At 45.8% G+C, this 16,719-nt stretch overlaps 2 protein-coding genes across 2 annotated transcripts in view; both read right to left on the reverse strand.

Annotated features, from left to right (window-relative positions):
* Positions 1-1,045: 1,045 nt before the first annotated feature.
* On the reverse strand, positions 1,046-7,762 carry RPL13 (ribosomal protein L13). The gene is made up of 6 exons (XM_083626385.1): positions 7,643-7,762; positions 5,676-5,793; positions 4,540-4,681; positions 3,558-3,731; positions 2,629-2,685; positions 1,046-1,245 (listed from the first exon to the last, which is right to left on the reverse strand). The coding sequence occupies exons 2-6, from the start codon at positions 5,777-5,779 to the stop codon at positions 1,087-1,089; spliced, it is 636 nt and encodes a 211-aa protein (XP_083482511.1). The 5' UTR covers positions 5,780-5,793; positions 7,643-7,762; the 3' UTR covers positions 1,046-1,086.
* A 3,593-nt stretch (positions 7,763-11,355) lies between these two features.
* Positions 11,356-16,719, reverse strand: part of SPG7 (SPG7 matrix AAA peptidase subunit, paraplegin) — a 40,359-nt gene continuing 34,995 nt past the window's right edge. The window contains exons 12-17 of the mRNA XM_083626247.1: positions 16,591-16,701; positions 15,738-15,853; positions 15,445-15,601; positions 15,060-15,223; positions 14,427-14,504; positions 11,356-13,420 (exon numbers count right to left, since the gene is read on the reverse strand). Of these exons, the coding sequence (XP_083482373.1) occupies positions 13,211-13,420; positions 14,427-14,504; positions 15,060-15,223; positions 15,445-15,601; positions 15,738-15,853; positions 16,591-16,701 (836 nt within the window). The 3' untranslated portion in view covers positions 11,356-13,210. The remainder of the gene's footprint in view (positions 13,421-14,426; positions 14,505-15,059; positions 15,224-15,444; positions 15,602-15,737; positions 15,854-16,590; positions 16,702-16,719) is intronic.

Raw genomic sequence — 16,719 nt, forward strand, 5'->3', positions numbered from 1 at the left:
GCTCCAGATCTGTAGCATGTCAAGAGAATTAATCTCATCTCCAGATGACCTATGGGGATGGGTAGGTAAGTGGCAACGCTGCATTTATGGCTTGGCTAGTAAAACTAAACCAGACGTGGTTCCCATCCACTCCCATAGATACCCTCTAGTTATTGTAAATAGGATCCTCTGCACTTCACATTAAGCACACACTCCATTTTTCCAGCAGAGCTGAGTGATCAACCAAGCCCAGCTTCTATTAATCGACTAAGTACATTCATCTCCTCAGTGGGATGCAGCGGAGGTGAAAAGGAAGCTCATCCAGACAGTAAAGAGTAAATTCCTGGAAAATAACTGCATCAGATTCTCTGGTGGCTTGTTTGGTCTTCACTTCAGCTCAGCTCACTTTTGCTCTCAGAAAACACCATGCCTGGTCTACATTAATCCATTAAGGAGTTGACACCGAAATGGCACTGTGGTAAGAATCAAGTATCTCCGGTGAATCCCTTGCAAGATTCAGTGTAAAAAATTTAAGAAGCCATCTTGTACCAAGTCAGAGAATTGGTTCATCTAGCTTGGTAATGTCTGCACTGACAGGCAGCAGCTCTCTGGAGTTTCAGATGGGCAACATTCCCAGCCCTACAGGGGCTTGAACTGGGACCCTCTGCATCCAAAGCCCGATGCTCTACCACTGAGCTATGGCTCTTCCCCATACATATATAAGGAACTTGCAATTATCACCTTCTGTTCTACTAAATACCCAAATTACCCAGCTCTGTATCTGTCAAAAGGGAACCTAAGTGAGCAAGGAATGGTAGGTCGCCCCTTTCATCCCCCAACCAGGGAGTTAATAATATAAAATGGGATCCAACCAGCACTGCCTTCCATTCCCCAGGCTGCTTCAATACTGAAATCCCAAGTGGTACCAGCCTCCTTGCCCAACTACTGGAGTGCCCACAAAAAATGAGTGGGCATGAGATGGAGATGGCAAAGGGGCTATGCTCAAGTGCCAGGATTCCCGGCCCATGTTGCTCTTCCCCACATCTCTAAGACAAGCACCACATAGTTCCAAATCTATCCTTTATTGAGGTGCTCCAAACAAAGAGTTTATTTCTTCTTTTCCACATCCTGCTCTGCTGCTTCCTTGGCTCGCTTAGCCCGGATGCCAAAGAGCCGAGCATTTGCCCGGGCCATGCGCAGGCTGGCAAAAGCCTTGAAATTCTTCTCTTCCTCCGATATAACCCGGGCTTTCTCTTTTTTGTAGACCTAAGGAAAGAACCAGACAATCAGGTCGCACACCAAAAAGCTGCTGCTTTCTTCCAATTTCTGATTCAATATTCACCCACACTACGGCTCAGTCTAACACTTTTAAGTCACAGGCTGTATATACAATTTACCTTTAAAGCACACCCAAATCTCATTCATTCCTTCAAAGAATTCTGGGCAGTGTAGTTTATCCCCCAGAGAGTTACAATTCCTAGCAACCCTCAACAAATTGCAGTGCCCAGAATTCTTTTCAGGACAAAATGTGCTCAAAATATGTAATATGTATGCAGACCCAGCCCCTTTCTGTAGCAGCACTCAGAACACCGGAAGAGCCTGCTGGATCAGGCCAACGTCCCATTTAGTCATGCATCTTGTTCTCACAGTGGCCAACTGGATGCCCTAATGTGAAGCCTACAAGGAGAGCCTAAGCACAACAGCACCCTCCCTCACTTGTGATTCTGAGCAACTGGAGTTCAGAGACATACTGACAGCGGAGTTGGAACCCTCATGGCTAGTCCAGGCACAGAAAAAATTCATTGCCAAAATGAGGCAGAAAGTATTTTCTGCATCACTAGCAGAATCTAGTGATCAGTTAGAAGGACTGAAAATGAAGATGGTCAGCAGCATAAGGCCTTGGATATAAACATAGAGGATATCCACTTTTGAAATAATAGGAACAGTTATGGTCAGTCAGTCTCAAAAAGGAAGAGTCAGAAAAGGCAACCAAAATGACCAACAGGTTGGAGCATCTTCTCTTATGAGGGAAGGCTAAAATATTTAGGGCTTTTCGGGGGTGGGGAGAAGCATAGTAGATAGCTTCCCTCTTTCATAATTCTAGAGCTCATGGGTCACCCAATTAAACTGACTGGCTGTAGGTTCAAGATAGACAAGAGGAATAGACAAGGAGAAGTCCTTTTCTACTCAATGACTAATTAACTTGTGGAACCCACTGCCACAAGGTGTGACAATAGCCACTGGCTTAGGTGGCTTTCAAAGGAGATGAGACAAATTCATGTGGTAGGAGACAGTCAATGGCTTCTAGCTATAGTTGTATACTAGTTTATTTTACATTTACATACTGCCCCTCAATATACTGGATTTTCAGGGAAGTCACCTTATTTCTATAAAATAAAACAATATTGCCTTCAATATTGATGGCAAACTTGTGTTTTGCAAGATTCCAAGGACATAACTATGCTTGAGTGAATGAGAAGTAGCCAACTCAACATTGAAGCTGCTCCTTTCTGTTAAGTCACAGAACATCATTTGACACCCAAGAAACACAGCCGCTCTCAAGAGATCATTTCACTGAAGCTGGAAGCAGAAAATTTCTCATTATAAAGTCTACAAATTTCAGAGGAAAGATCTATGGAAGTCACTTACATTTTTGATGGGCATAACTGGTCCAGAGAGCTGTGTGGCCATCTTGAGCTCTTCAGCCTGTGGAGAGAAGAAAATGTTCAGGAATTAACTTAACTATTTATTCCACCTCACTTTTTTGGACAGCAAGAAAAAAAACCCTAGCTTGGATTATGTCATACAAGTGCTGCGGGAGCCTCTAAAAATCTTACTGTAGGGGCAAGGTTAGGCAGAGTTGAAGACGAAGAATACCGAAATTTCCAGTTTAGCCTTATATTGCTGTCATCTCACTTTTCCTCAACACTTCTGCTCTCTCTCCAATACAGGTAACTGCATTACCTGTATGTACTGTACATGTATGTGCACACTTTGAGAATCATAGCAACTAAGAAAGAGGGCCCTGGAACAAACTTTTTAAAAAAATAATTATTATTAAAGATTTATTAGTTTACAAATATACGTGCATCCTCTCTTTTTTCAAGCTGCATTTTCTACAGATCAGTTTCATTTGTTGTGAGACATTAGTGTTGCATGCAGTATTGGGTTGGGAAGAGGGGGAGGGTGGGGGTGGTGAGTGGGGTGGTAATGCTTCTACTTAGTGGTTTTGTGTCAGCGACACTTGTGGGGGTTATCTATCTATTTGCTTGTTACATTTCCTTGGTGGTGAGGGGATGGGGGTGGCCTTGTCTTTGGGTGGCTGTATTGGAAGACTTGTGATGTTGTGGCTGAAGTAGCACATGACCACCAGCAATGGAAAGTAGGTAGTGTTTCTGCCTCTTATACTGGCTTTTTTGTGCCCCAGTCATAATCAAGTACTCCTTGGAAGTTGTGTCCTTGGGAGTTTTATAGTGTGCTTTTTGCAGCAAAGCTTTCGCCCCACCAGACTTATTAGAAATAAAGCTCCCTTCTCCTGCAACACCTACTTCCCCTGAAATTCTCCCCTATATACTTACTGCACTGTCGCCCTTCTTAGGGGCAGAAGGTTTCCGGGGAAAGAGAATGATCTTAGAGCGGTATTCCTTCAGCCGCTGCACATTGGCCTGCAGGGCTTCTGTTGACCTGTTCCGACGCCTGGGGTCCACTGAGATACCAATTGTCTGGGCAAACTTCTTGTTGATGCCAGCCATCTAGGGAAAGCATATTAACCTAAGCCATAAGTAAAATCAACTTGTACATTGCCAGCCCTGTACCTGCTATGGAGGCAGAACAGTCATCAGCTGGAAAACTTCTTACTTGTCTACTTAACAATATTGATACTTTATATAATAGTATAGCAATGTTTTCAAAAATTGTTTTCCTGTTAATGTATTAACAAAATATTTGTTTTGAAACTCTTTAATAATTATTTTTTTTACAAAGAGAAGGAAAGTTTCAAAACATAAGTAATCACGGTACTGAGATTCCAGAGACAGAGCCATCATCTGATTGAAAGGCTCTCAAAGAAACGGCATGTGGCTTGCAAGGGCAACAAAAGAGAGACCTTCTGGTAGGATGCTAATGTACCTGGCCAAACAATTTTTCTCCAGTACCTAAAAAGAAATCTCCACCAAAATACTGAATAAAAATGTGTAAGGCTAAACTCTTGTCCTTTAAGCAATTAGAAACAGACAACAGAAGAGTGTGGGTTTCAGTTTTTAACTGCCTAAAGTTCCTCGTATAACCCACTCTAAAGGAACAGGGATTAGCTATACTATCGCTATAAAACTCTCCATCTGTTTAACTCAAGAACTTCCACTATAAATACAAAAACTAATCCTCCAAGAAATCTGATTCAATGAAGTTATTTGGTTATACGGAAGCCCCACCAACCACTGTACAAAACACATCAGATTCTGATATATCTTAGCTCATATATCATATGCCACAAGCCAAAACAACCTGTATTTCAGAGGCAGGCACTCATGTGTTAAGAGACACCTATGCTTTTTTACTTACTCTCAGCTCCTCCAAGCTGAATCCTCTACCAGCACGGACTTTTGTGTGGTATCGTACAGTGGGGCACCTCACAATTGGCCTGATTGGTCCAGATACCGGACGTGGAGCAATACGACGGGCCTTCGCCTGACGGGTCTTCCTCCTGGGTGCAGAAAGAAGTACAGAAGGGTTATGTTAAACCTGTTGTCTCTCCAAATATAACCCTTACTGAGCTCCTCTTACAGATAAACTTGGGATTGGTTGCAAGGGAAGGAGGCATAAGGCAAGCATAAGAACAAAGGAAGTCCTGCTGGATCAGACCAAAGACCCACTTAGTCCAACAACATGGCCAATCAGACGCCTAAAGGAAGCCTGCAAGCAGGTCCCCAGTGCAATTGCTCCATGTAATTCCTAGCAGCTGGTATTCAGAAGCATATTGCCTCTGACAGTGGAGGCAGAACTAGCCATCACTAGGAGCCACTGATAGCCTTATCTTCTATGAATTCATCAAATCCTAGCACCACTCTTGTGCAAATGAATTCCATAGTTTGAGCAATGTGATGTGTGAAGCTATGCTCCTTTTGTATGCTTTACTGGAAGACCTGGAATTCTAGTATTATGTGAGAAAAAAATGACTTTTTTCCAAATCATGCATAATTTTATGCCTCTTATGCCCCTCCTTACTCACCTTCGCTCCCACCACAGACTACGAGTTGCAAATCTAACTTTTCCTTATAGGAGTTGCTCCAACCCCTTAATCATTTTGGTTGCCCTTCTCTGCACCTTTTCCAGCTGAACAATATCATTTTTGAGATGTGGAAATCAGAACTACAGACAGTATTTAAACTGCGGTAACACCAGAGATTTAGATAAAGGCATTAAGATATAGACAGTTCCGTTTTCAATCCTTTAACTGAGTAGATAGAAATAAAAAATGCTACAGCCATCAGCTTATATGGGTTCAAAGGGTCATCAATGTGGTACAGCGATTCCGGAGAATTTTCATCATCTGGCTGAAGAACTGAACAAGTGTCTTGCAGAAAGCCAAAAATGGCAAGGCTCACACTTGCTTGCCTTTTGCATTATCCAGACAGCTGTATGTTAGCCGAGCACCGGACACAAAGAACACAAAATGCAAGGGGCTCAGCAGACCTCACCTGCGGATCTTCCTAGCAGGCTGATTAAACCATGTGGCCACTCGTCTTTGCCAGTCTTTGTGAAAATGGGGATTCAAGATCATGCCATTCCGGCTGGGCGCCATGGCTCCTTATGTCCCTGAAAATACAAACAGTATGGATTAGACTCCTTGTGATTTCCATTTTAACATCTCTTTTCAGCATACAAAATATTATTTATCCTTGCAACAGTTCTGTGAAGTATACTGGAGACACATAATGTCATGCCCTTCTAAGCCCAATGGAAACCTAGCATTTGGATTCCTAATTGTGCCAAAGGTTGGAAACTTGCAGGCAGAATGCAGTTATGATGCAAGAAACCTTTACTAGTAATATTAGGAAGAGCTTTGATCCATTCATCAAATATCCCACACTCTGTTTAACAATATCAAACATGCATCACTGCAGCATCTCTTCTGCAAGAGACCTTACAATCACATAAGGAGCTACCTACTTGCTTAATTTTGGCTGGTCCTGGCTACGGTGAATGGCAGCAGCCCTTCAAGGTTCAAAACCCTTCAACAGGAGATCCCAGAGAATGAACCTTCTACATGTACTCCTGCTGAACTATGGGGCCCTCCCTTACATATGAAACTGCTGTATAGGATCAGGCTATTGGTTCAGACTAGTACTGAGTCTTCTCTAGCAAGGCATTCAAGATACTAAATATCTTTCCCCTCCCCCTTTCCTCCCCTCACTCTTGTCTTATCCCTCAACCCCATACTGCCTATTAAAAGTAATGTCTCATTCTGAATGTAACTGACTTGTCACATTGTATGAAGGATAAACAGACTTCATTTTTTTTAATGATACTAAAGATCTAACTTGGAGCCTCTTGCCAATGCCCTATCAGAATGGTAAAATATGGGGTCATCCCAGCCAAACTTACAAGGCTGCCTTCATTCGGATTCTGCACATTGCTCCACTGAGCCCAATACTGTACTGACTGATCTGGCTGGCTGTGGCTCTTCAAAGTCTTCCTCGTCCTGCTATCCAAGAGCTTAAACCTATGGCCTACTGCATACACCCACTAGACTAGACTCCATCCCCACACAGGAACCTACCTCATGCTGACTCAAACCCTGTTAAGCTTAAGAAAAATGGTTTATTTCACTATGAATAAGATAAAGCTGGTGGCTTTAAAACTGCTTGCTTTAAACATTCAAAAGCTCGTTAGCATTCAGGGATACAATGGTAAAGGGAAAGGGAAAGGACCGCTGACAGTTAAGTCCAGTCACAGACGACTCTGGGGTTGCGGCGCTCAGCTAGCTTTACAGGCCGAGGGAGCGACACTTGACTAAATCCCATAAAGGGGAAACCATTTCTGCAGAGTCAACAATAAAATCCTCAATGAACACGAAAGCACCCAGCAAAACAAATGCCCCGCACTTCTTCAGGACATTACATTTTAGCCAAAACTACTACAGTTAATGACTTGTAATAGGTCGTTCTTCACTAGCCAATATCACTCCGAAATACTGTAGCTGTGGCTTGACAAATCCGGGCTACAAATCCTATTGATTGGTGCAATAATTCTTGTCCAGAGACAGAACCTAGTACCACGATACATGAATGAGCTACGGGTGCCCCTGGGACGCTGGCTTCACTTACCCACCACTGGATGCTCTCCTCGAGGGCCGCTAGCCGTCTTAACCGAGGCGCCAGAGGCTGGGCCCGCCTGCCTGCAAAGCCTGTGTCCTCCACTTCTGTGCTCTGGCTGGGCCTTTCTAAATAACGAGGCAGATCCAGAAGCTCAATGGAGCGCAAAGGATCGCCTCTTACAACCAGGCAAGAGCCCATCAGTCTCCCCACCGGGACCCCATAACCTTTCCGTAACGTCCACAAGACCCTCTAGAACCCGGGAGTCCGCCCCCGGAGTCCCCCATCCCCGCGCAGGCGACGGATGAAGGCGGATAGCCAACCAAGCCTCCCCCAGCACGAGAACTCACCTCCCGGGAGAGAAAATGGCCGGCCGGAAAAAGAAAGAACTCTTGCCAGGAACTCTGGGATATCTGAACCGCCGTGCGTGACCCGGTTCAGGAAATGCGAAACGCTCCGTCCGCGGCCAATCAGGGAGAGGGAATTACCCTCACTGGCGTCAGCCGCTATGTCCAACACATTGTCTTGCCAGTAACAAAGATGGCGCCCATCTTAAAGGTACCGCGGCCGTTCAATTCTGCCGGCTCGTAATGGATGGAGCGGCGTGGGAAGGGAGTCTCCTATTCAAAGAGTCACATTTACTGTTCCTTTTCGTTTGGCATTTGACCCCACCCACCATCGGGATGTAGTCCCTGAAGGTTGGCCAGAGAGAAATGCAGCCATTGGGCTGAAAAATGCCCCTCTCCCCACAGGTTTATAATGTGTCTTTCCTTGGTATCAGCACAGGAGGCAATAGGTAATGCAAAGGAACAAACTACTGCTGAAACTGCACTCACCATTGTGAGGGGTGGGGAGGTGATGATGATGCCTCACCAGCTACTGCCTGGGTTGGCTCAAAAGCACAAGAACTCACCACCCACAAAAGCAAAGGTAGAAAAAGGTAATGTAAAGGACCCCTGGGTGGTTAAGTCCAGTCAAAGACAACTATGGGGTTGCGGTGCTCATCTCACTTTTCAGGCCAAGGGAGCTGACGTTTGTCCACAGACAGCTTTCCGTGTCGTGTGACCAGCATGACTAAACAGCTACTGGCGGATGGAGGACCATGATGAGTGCCAGAGTACACGGAAATGCCATTTACCTTCCCACCACAGTGGTACCTGTCTATCTACTTGCACTGGCTTGCTTTCGAACTGCTAGGTTGGCAGGAGCTGGGACAGAGCAACAGGAGCTCACCCGTTGCTCAGATTTGAACCACTGACGACCTGATTGGAAACCCAAGAGGCTCAGTAGTTTAGATCACAGCACCACCCATGTCCCAAAAGCATATAGCCAGTGACTGGATATAAGCGGCCAAGGGGAGAACCAAGGCATAAACCTTCCTGAAGAGAGCATGGTAAGCAACAGCTGTATCATTCAGCACTGGGTGACCTCCTTCCACATGGAGGTGAAGTGGCAGAGAGAAAGCAGCAGCTGACTGATGTCTGGTGATGGACCTGGTGGAAGTTGGCAGGTTTGCTGGGTGGAAGCTGGTGACGTATGCATTCAGAAGCCAGTGGATGCTGAAAGGCTGGAGCAGGCTGATGTTTGTGGATGTAAACTGGTTGAGGTGAATGGTGTGTGTCTGGGTGCATTCAGGGGGTTCTGGAAGCCGCCCTCCTGGCACAGGGTGAATACATGAACCAGAGGATATTCAGGGGTGGAAGTTGGCAGGCTGAAGTGAGGGACGAAGTTGCCAGGCAGAAGCCAGTGGAGGTGGCTGGATGATGCTGTCAGATGGCTGCCATCCCCCTCAGTATGTCTGTTTGTGTTTCAGGGTTGTCTGAAGCTGGCAAGGTTTTCTCTGAGACCAGCCATGAAAGTAGTGAAGAGAACTGCAGGCTTTGCAAGTCCCCTTCTATTTCTGAAGAAATGTGCTCATTACACAGGAAACCCAACATCCCACTTTTATAGTGCACAAGTCCTGCTTACTGGTGTCCCATTGGCATCTGGTTAGCCACTCAGAATACAGAATTCTGAACAAAAATCCAGCATGCTGTTCTAATGTCCTTAGAATTGTAACCCCAATTGCACTGTGACAAACTTATGTGTGAGCAATGCAGCCATACGTCTGGAGTTAAGGATTGCATCATTGGAGACTGTCATCTGGAAGCGAGTCTTTGGCTATTGGCTGTCCAGCTGGCATAGGCTTCCCGATCATTACCTTTTTCAGTGCCTCTGGCGGGACGTCTTTGTCAATCCGTGGGTAGGAAAAATCCATGCCAAACTTCTGAGCATCGGAATTTCCCCAGCGGACTCCTTAAAGATGAACTTACGCTCAGCCAAAAGCCTTATTGAGCAAAGATTAGCAGACATTGAAAATCAACACAACCTCGCCAGGGGTGGGGGTGTCTGCTCCCCCAGGTATCACGGAATAACCCCACCACTTGGCCTTCCATCATACATGTCATCTCCTTCATCAGTACCACACCGACGTGCATTTATTCGTGCAAGGTTCAATGTCTTTCCATCAAACCTGCTGAACCACAGATTTTCCAATGGTTTGGTGTCTCCGCTGTGCGTGTGTGACGGGGAAACTGTTGAATCTCTTTCACACATAATGTTCAACTGTCCCCTACATAGCATAGCCAGGGCTAAATTCCTGGGTCCTGCTTTACTGCGCTTGGTTGGCAGGCCTGTTGAGTCACACGCCGCACTGCTTTTGCAGGATACAGATCCTTCTGTAACTCTGCAGGTGGCGAGATTTCTGAATGCGGTTATCTCACACTCAAAAACCACCAAAAAACAACAACAACATCAAAACTAATTGGACTGTTATGTTGAGAGTGCATGTCGGAGTTCGTCTTTAGTTTTCCTTTTCTGTGATCCATCCCTTGGAGCTCTCCTGGCCCCAAGCCATCACTTGGCTTTGCTCAACGACCCACCCTTGCATCGTGGTGTTCACCTTCTGTTGTCGGATATATCTGTTTTTATGTCCCTGTGTTTTTATGTTTGTACATATTTTATGGGCTAATAGCCGTAAATAAATAAATAAATAAATAAATAATATGTGACAAACTTAATAAAAGTTCTGCAGGATCTGATAAATCAGAGTTCAATACCTTGCTCCCCAGTGGCCAGGCACCATGAGCACTGCCTTAACTGTGGCCAATAAGATTCTCCGTTGGGCCAAATCTAGGAGATTCTCCCCTATTGCCACTAAAGGGAACAGACAGCAGTGAATTGTACATGTTGAAAATGGCACATATTAATGTCATGGATAGCATCTGCAGTAACCTGAGCCTACAGTAGCCTGAACTGATGCACGCATATCTAAAGTCTTACTGAGCTTAAAAGGGCTAACAAGCAATATTGCATGCATAACATTGTAGCCCGAATAACACTGTGACACACTTGAAAAAAGCTCTGTAGGATCTGATAAAGGTACTTCAGCATCCTGCTCCCCAACAGCCAGGCACTATTGAGCACTGGCATAGCTTGGCCAATGAGAATTTTTTATCGCATGTGGTATAGCAGACTAGGGACGCGGGTGGCACTATGGGTAAAACCTCAGTGCCTAGGACTTGCCGGTCGTATGGTCGGCAGTTCGAATCCCCGCGGCGAGGTGAGCTCCTGTCTTTTGGTCCCAGCTCCTGCCAACCTAGCAGTTCGAAAGCACCCCTAAGTGCAAGTATATAAATAGGTACCGCTTTATAGTGGGAAGGTAAACGGCGTTTCCGTGTGCTGCTCTGGTTCGCCAGAAGCGGCTTAGTCATGCTGGCCACATGACCCGGAAGTGTCTCCGGACAGCGCTGGCCCCCGGCCTTTTAAGAGAGAGGGGCGCATAACCCTAGAGTGGGACACGACTGGCCCGTACGGGCAGGGGTACCTTTACCTTTATAGCAGACTCCCCACTAGCGGCATTTTAAGCAAGGGAACACAGTGCACTTCATTGAACAGACTACAGTGAGTTGCATATACTGAAAATGGCACATATTAATGTCATATATTGTATTTGCAGTAATAGAACAGTTTAAATGATGACTCATGCCCATTGAGAATGACGATAAATGACTAGTGAGCGGTATTTGAGTTCTGTAAAAGTTTATTTCATTTTTCAATAGATGGCAAAGATACAAGCAGCTGAGATGATAGAGATTTATTACAGTTTGTGCTAGGTCATGGTTTATAAATACATTGAGCAGGAACTCTTGGAAAGATAAGAAAAGTGGAAAAATCAAGGTGGGGAACACTTGTGGCTCTCTTACCATCCCTCCCCCAGTGACAACTTCTTCAATTGAACAATTTTCAAATTTCATTTTCCTGAGAAATACCCAACTGGAGAGACATACCAACCATTTCAGATGCCAAGACCCAGCGCAGTTAAATTTAACATGACTTTCTTGCTCCAGAATTTCTTTCAATATGATGCCACTATAGATGGAGGTTTTTAAGCAGATGCGAGATGGCCATCTGTCATGTATGATTTAGCTAACATTCCCGCATTGCAGGGGGCTGGACTAGATGGCCCTTGGGATCCCTTTAATCTCTGCAATTCCATGAGCCAAAGCATTAACCACCCTTGTGCTAAAGCTTAGCTACTGCCAGTGAGTCTGGCGAGTCTGGCTCCCTCTTGGAGGGAAATGGGCTAAATTACTGCCACTGTGATTCAGAAACTTAGCATATTGCCCCACAGATATTGTCACAGATATACAGCAATTTGGTACAAATTTGTCAATAGACCACTAGGTGGTACACACAGATCACCAATGACTTTTCTTTCAAGGCCCACTGGGGGAGATGGAGAAAGGGACTGCTTACAGACCAATGCTGAAATGCTTGGTTTTCTTTTATGTCGTAGTGCAATATCACATGTTGAAATACATATTCAGTAGGATCATATCTCCAGGGATTTTGATAGCCGCAGTTCTAAATGGCAAACTCTCTTCACGTTGAGGCAATTCAGAGTGCAAATGTGTGCACGCTCATCCCATCTATGCACGAGGGTAGTCTCAGAAAAGAGGCAGTTTTGAGAACTGCCAATTAAATATTGGCAGGAGTGGAGGAAAATCTGGACAAGGGTTGTATAAGGATACAGACAATAGTCCTCATGGAAATAATCTATGGAGTGTGTTTGAAAATGCAGCTAGCCCTTTTCTCTCTCCACTCCACCTCCCTTCAGCTGTTATTGTACAGCAGGAAACTGACTATCCCTCCCCCCACCCAACTCCTGTTACAAGCTGCTTTAGAGACACATTCAGTCTAAAGGCCTGTGTGTAAGAACCAGAAGCTACCAGCCAGCCAGAGGATTCTCTCTCCCTTCCAAGTCACTCCAGGGAGCCCCACCAGCATTCAGAGGTTGTGCCTGCCCCTATCTTTGTGGCCAGAGTTACATAGGTCAAAGGACCTATATCTTTGTGGCATGGTGACATAGGTCAAAGGAAATCTACATCTCCATTGTCCATATCAGACTTTCTACACCTCAAGAGACATGCGTAAAAAACAGGGAAATATTTGTGTTGTTGGTTCTAGGGAGAAACATTAAACTCTGGGTGCTAGTGATGCAGCTATTGCTGTCATGTCAAAGGAGGGTTGCAGTGTGTGGCACCAGAAAAAAGAAGAAGATGAAGCAGAGCACAGCAGCTGCTTTTGTGGGAGGACTATGACACAATGGCTGGTTCTGCCCAGACTGACCACACACATTCCCATAACTGTAACCTGGTGACCCAGAGGCACTGGGACCCTTCCCAATGAGCCTTGATGAGCCCATACACATACATCAACCACAGCTTGATCATTTTTAGAGCAGGGGAAGCTGGACGCTGCTCGCAGCCCATCACAAAATATGAGCAGAGCAGCCTACACACAGGCATGAAATAACTCTCTTTGCGCCTCTAGTTCAGAAAGGAAGCTGCTCAGTCCCTTCTCTCACTTGGCCATTTTCAAACTGGTCTCTGGTCAAACTCTTCCTCCTCCTCTCGGCTCTGGGGTGACTGAGGTGCCTCTTCATCTCCCATATCTTGTTTGTCCCTCTCAGCCTCAATCCAGCTCTGAGGGCTAATCATTTTCTTGGGCCCATGTGGAGGAGGCCCAATCAAGGCTTCTATGTCATCGTAGTTGATGACTTCTTTCTCCAGCAGGGCATCGGCCAGCTAGACACAAGAAAAGGTGACAGATGGTAAGCATTTGCATGCACACACAGGCCAGAGAAACCTAAGCATGGAAATAGGATACACTGGGGCTCAGCCATCCACTGGCTGAAGCAAGGACCAACTCACCTCAAGGAAAGCACTCTCAAGGACAGGGATGGAAACCTAAGACCTTTCAGACGTTGCTGGACTCCAAATCCCATCAGTCCCTGAAGCCAGCATGGCCAAAGGTCAGGGATGATGGGTGTTGTAATCCAACAACATTTGGAGCACCACAGGTTTCCTGCACCTGCTTTAGGACACTACATTCCATGGATTCTTTTTTTCCTTCCCTCCCCCCTTGATCTTAAAAGGAAGCAACAGTTTGAGAACAGTTTATCACATGCAGGAAAGAACTTGCATTCTACACACACCTCTCTTCTCCCATGCCAGGTGCCATTGCATAGAGCAAAGATAACCATTAAGAGAAGTATTGTGTATGTAGCTATGAAAGAAAAAAGTATGGCAGTGGTGTGAATGTACAAAGAAAGGGACAAGGATGCACATGTGGGGCCATTTGAGGAATGTTACATCAGGCCTCCTACCCTGCAGCTCTAAGAGTTCCTCCCTTCACATTCCTGGCATCACAAGGAGCTGAAATGCGCCACAACCCACTGCTTCTTGCCACTATCAGCCAAGGAAAAGGGCTGCCGTGCTTCCCAATGCAAGTGGCAACCAAAACAGTATCTAAGACTCTGCAGAGGAATCATCTTAGTTTTGCTCTCTTAGTTGGCTCTCAGCAGAGGAGCTGCTACCTTGTTTTTAAAAAACCAGTCCTCCCCTGCCAAGCTGCTCAAAGCACTTTTTGAAGCCTCACAAGCTACCCTGTAGCTAGGCTAAAGAGAAGCAACTTGCCCATGGCCAGCCACTGAACTTTCAACAGCAGAGCAGGGTTCTGGATCACCCCCGCTTCCCAGTCACCCCCACGCCCAATTCAATCTGAATCCCTCTGGAGTTCTGCAAGCCTTACTGCTTTCAGTTTGTCCCGATTCTCTAACAGCAGTTTCTCTGTGCGCCTGTAGGCTTGGGCCACCAGCATCTTTGCTTCCTAGAAGGGAAACAAAAACCAGAGGAGGAGTTATAGCAACAAGGCTGAACCAAGAGAGATGAAGATTCTGAGCTGCAGTTCATACCCCTTCAGCAAAGACACAGAGCCCCAGAGATCCTAATGAAGAACAGCTCATGGGTAAAGAACAGCTTAGTTGGGTGCAGAGTGTGCAACTGAAAAGCACAGCAAAGATGCTGCTAGCAGCAACAAAAATGTATGGGAAGACATGGGATGGTGTTCAGCTAGACTTCAGGATTGGTGGTTTGCCTCCTTCCTACTCCATAACCACACACACTTTGCAGTGCCAAGCTAATCTTGTTTGCATCCTGTTTACAAGGGTCAAGGCAAGCCAACTTGGGCAACAAAGCCCTCTCCTTCGAAAAGTGGCATTCACACTGCGAATTCCTCTGGGCTAGTGGTTACAGTCTCAGATGATTAGCCTTATTCTCCCTGGGAAACTGCAACATAACAAAATGGCTCTGCTTCAGGGCCCTTTAAAACCTGTGAACAGGCAAGCATTTTTGTTGGAGCTTTATATCCATGAAGAGAACTTACATGGTCCATAATTTGCTGGAGTCCGTGGCTGAAGGGACGCCGTCCTATCCCTGGGGTACTTTCCTTTTCTGGGAAGGACAAGTATCCAACATTGGGCACCATCCCATATTGCTTCACCATTGAATAGGCTATCTTGGTGACCTTCCTCAGGTCATCTTGTGCCCCTGGAGTAAGCAATGGATAAAAAAGAACTTAAGGGGTGGTGCTACATGCATCAGAAGTGTCAAGATACCCCCTCCTATTCTGGGGGGGGGGGAGAATGTCTATGCAAGCTCATTGGCTTCATTGCTCAAGCACAGTGGAAGGACATTTAACAAAGAGAAGCCTGCAGCACCACTGAAAGACAGGAGGTCAACAAGATGAAGCACATATTTGGCTTCCTCACCTGTAGTGACTTTATTAAAGGTGATGGCTTCTGAAACTCTCCCTCCCAGGGCCATGCACATCCGCTCAAAGAGCTGGTCCTTGGTAAGGAGGTATTGGTCCTTTGGCAGGATCTGGGTGAAGCCCAAGGCAGCATTGGTGCGAGGAGCGATGGAAACCTGTGAGATAGTGGGAAGGGAAGAAAAGAAAAAAGGAGAGGCCCAACTTGTATTGCAGAGAATGAGTTCAAGAGGCATCAGCTGCTCTTGATTACCATGTCCCATGTCCCAAGCTCAGGGCAGAGAGCAAATCTACCTTCATCGCTGCCTCTGTGTGCTCCAACAGCCAGCCTACAAGTGTGTGACCTGACTCATGAAATGCCACAACTCTCCGCTCCTCCGGCGACAGGATTTTGCTCTTTTTAGCGGTCCCTGTGGGGCAGATGGAGAACATAAATTCCATTTCCCAGGATATGCTACTAAGGTGCACCACTATTTTAATCTGCAAGGCTGAGAAAGGAAAAGGCTTTCTCTGCCCCTTATGCACTATCACTCAGCTGTAAGTCAGAGAACTCTCCGCTATCATGACCCAAGGCCTAAGAGAGCCAGCAACAATTCTTTATTGCATTGATAGTTGCAATAACATAGGTCTGTCAATTCACCCTTCAGACCCTGATACCACTTTTAAACAGCCTATTAAACTCTGGCCCTACGGGAGTGTATCCAAATAAATGGTCCATGTAGGATAGGGCAAGCCCTTAAGATTTCTCCCTGGAGAAGACAACTGCTGAAATATATATGCACAGGTTGGATTCCAGCAATGTATCCCTTGATAAAAATCAACACACAAAAATCTCCTGCCACTCACCAGGCAGTCTTCAGAGATTGTGGCTATGCACAAAGCAAGATCCTAGCAATACATAGAAAGCCCCCATTAAGGCCAGCAAAGCCGAGGTAAAACATATACACCGAAACAGAGAGGCTTCTTCGTGGTCTGTAATTAAGCAGACCTGATTCACACCACTCCATTTATGCTCCTCCACCCTGCAGCTGTCCACTGGCAGCTTGGCTGTGTTAAACTGGCGATGATGCCAAAACCCTTTATCATGTGACACTTTACCGTAGACTGAAGAAAACTGACCAACATGTCACCCAAAAAGAAACCTTACCTGCAATGACTCTCTCCACGGCGTACTCAAAATTGAATGTGTCGATGGACTTATGCCCCTCCCTTGCTGCGTGGAGAGCGGCCTCATTACAGATGTTGGCTATGTCTGCTCCTGTAGACAGAGCAACAC

This window comes from Podarcis filfolensis (assembly GCF_964270895.1).
Source record: "Podarcis filfolensis genome assembly, chromosome: 8".
In the NCBI taxonomy this organism is placed as follows: domain Eukaryota; kingdom Metazoa; phylum Chordata; class Lepidosauria; order Squamata; family Lacertidae; genus Podarcis; species Podarcis filfolensis.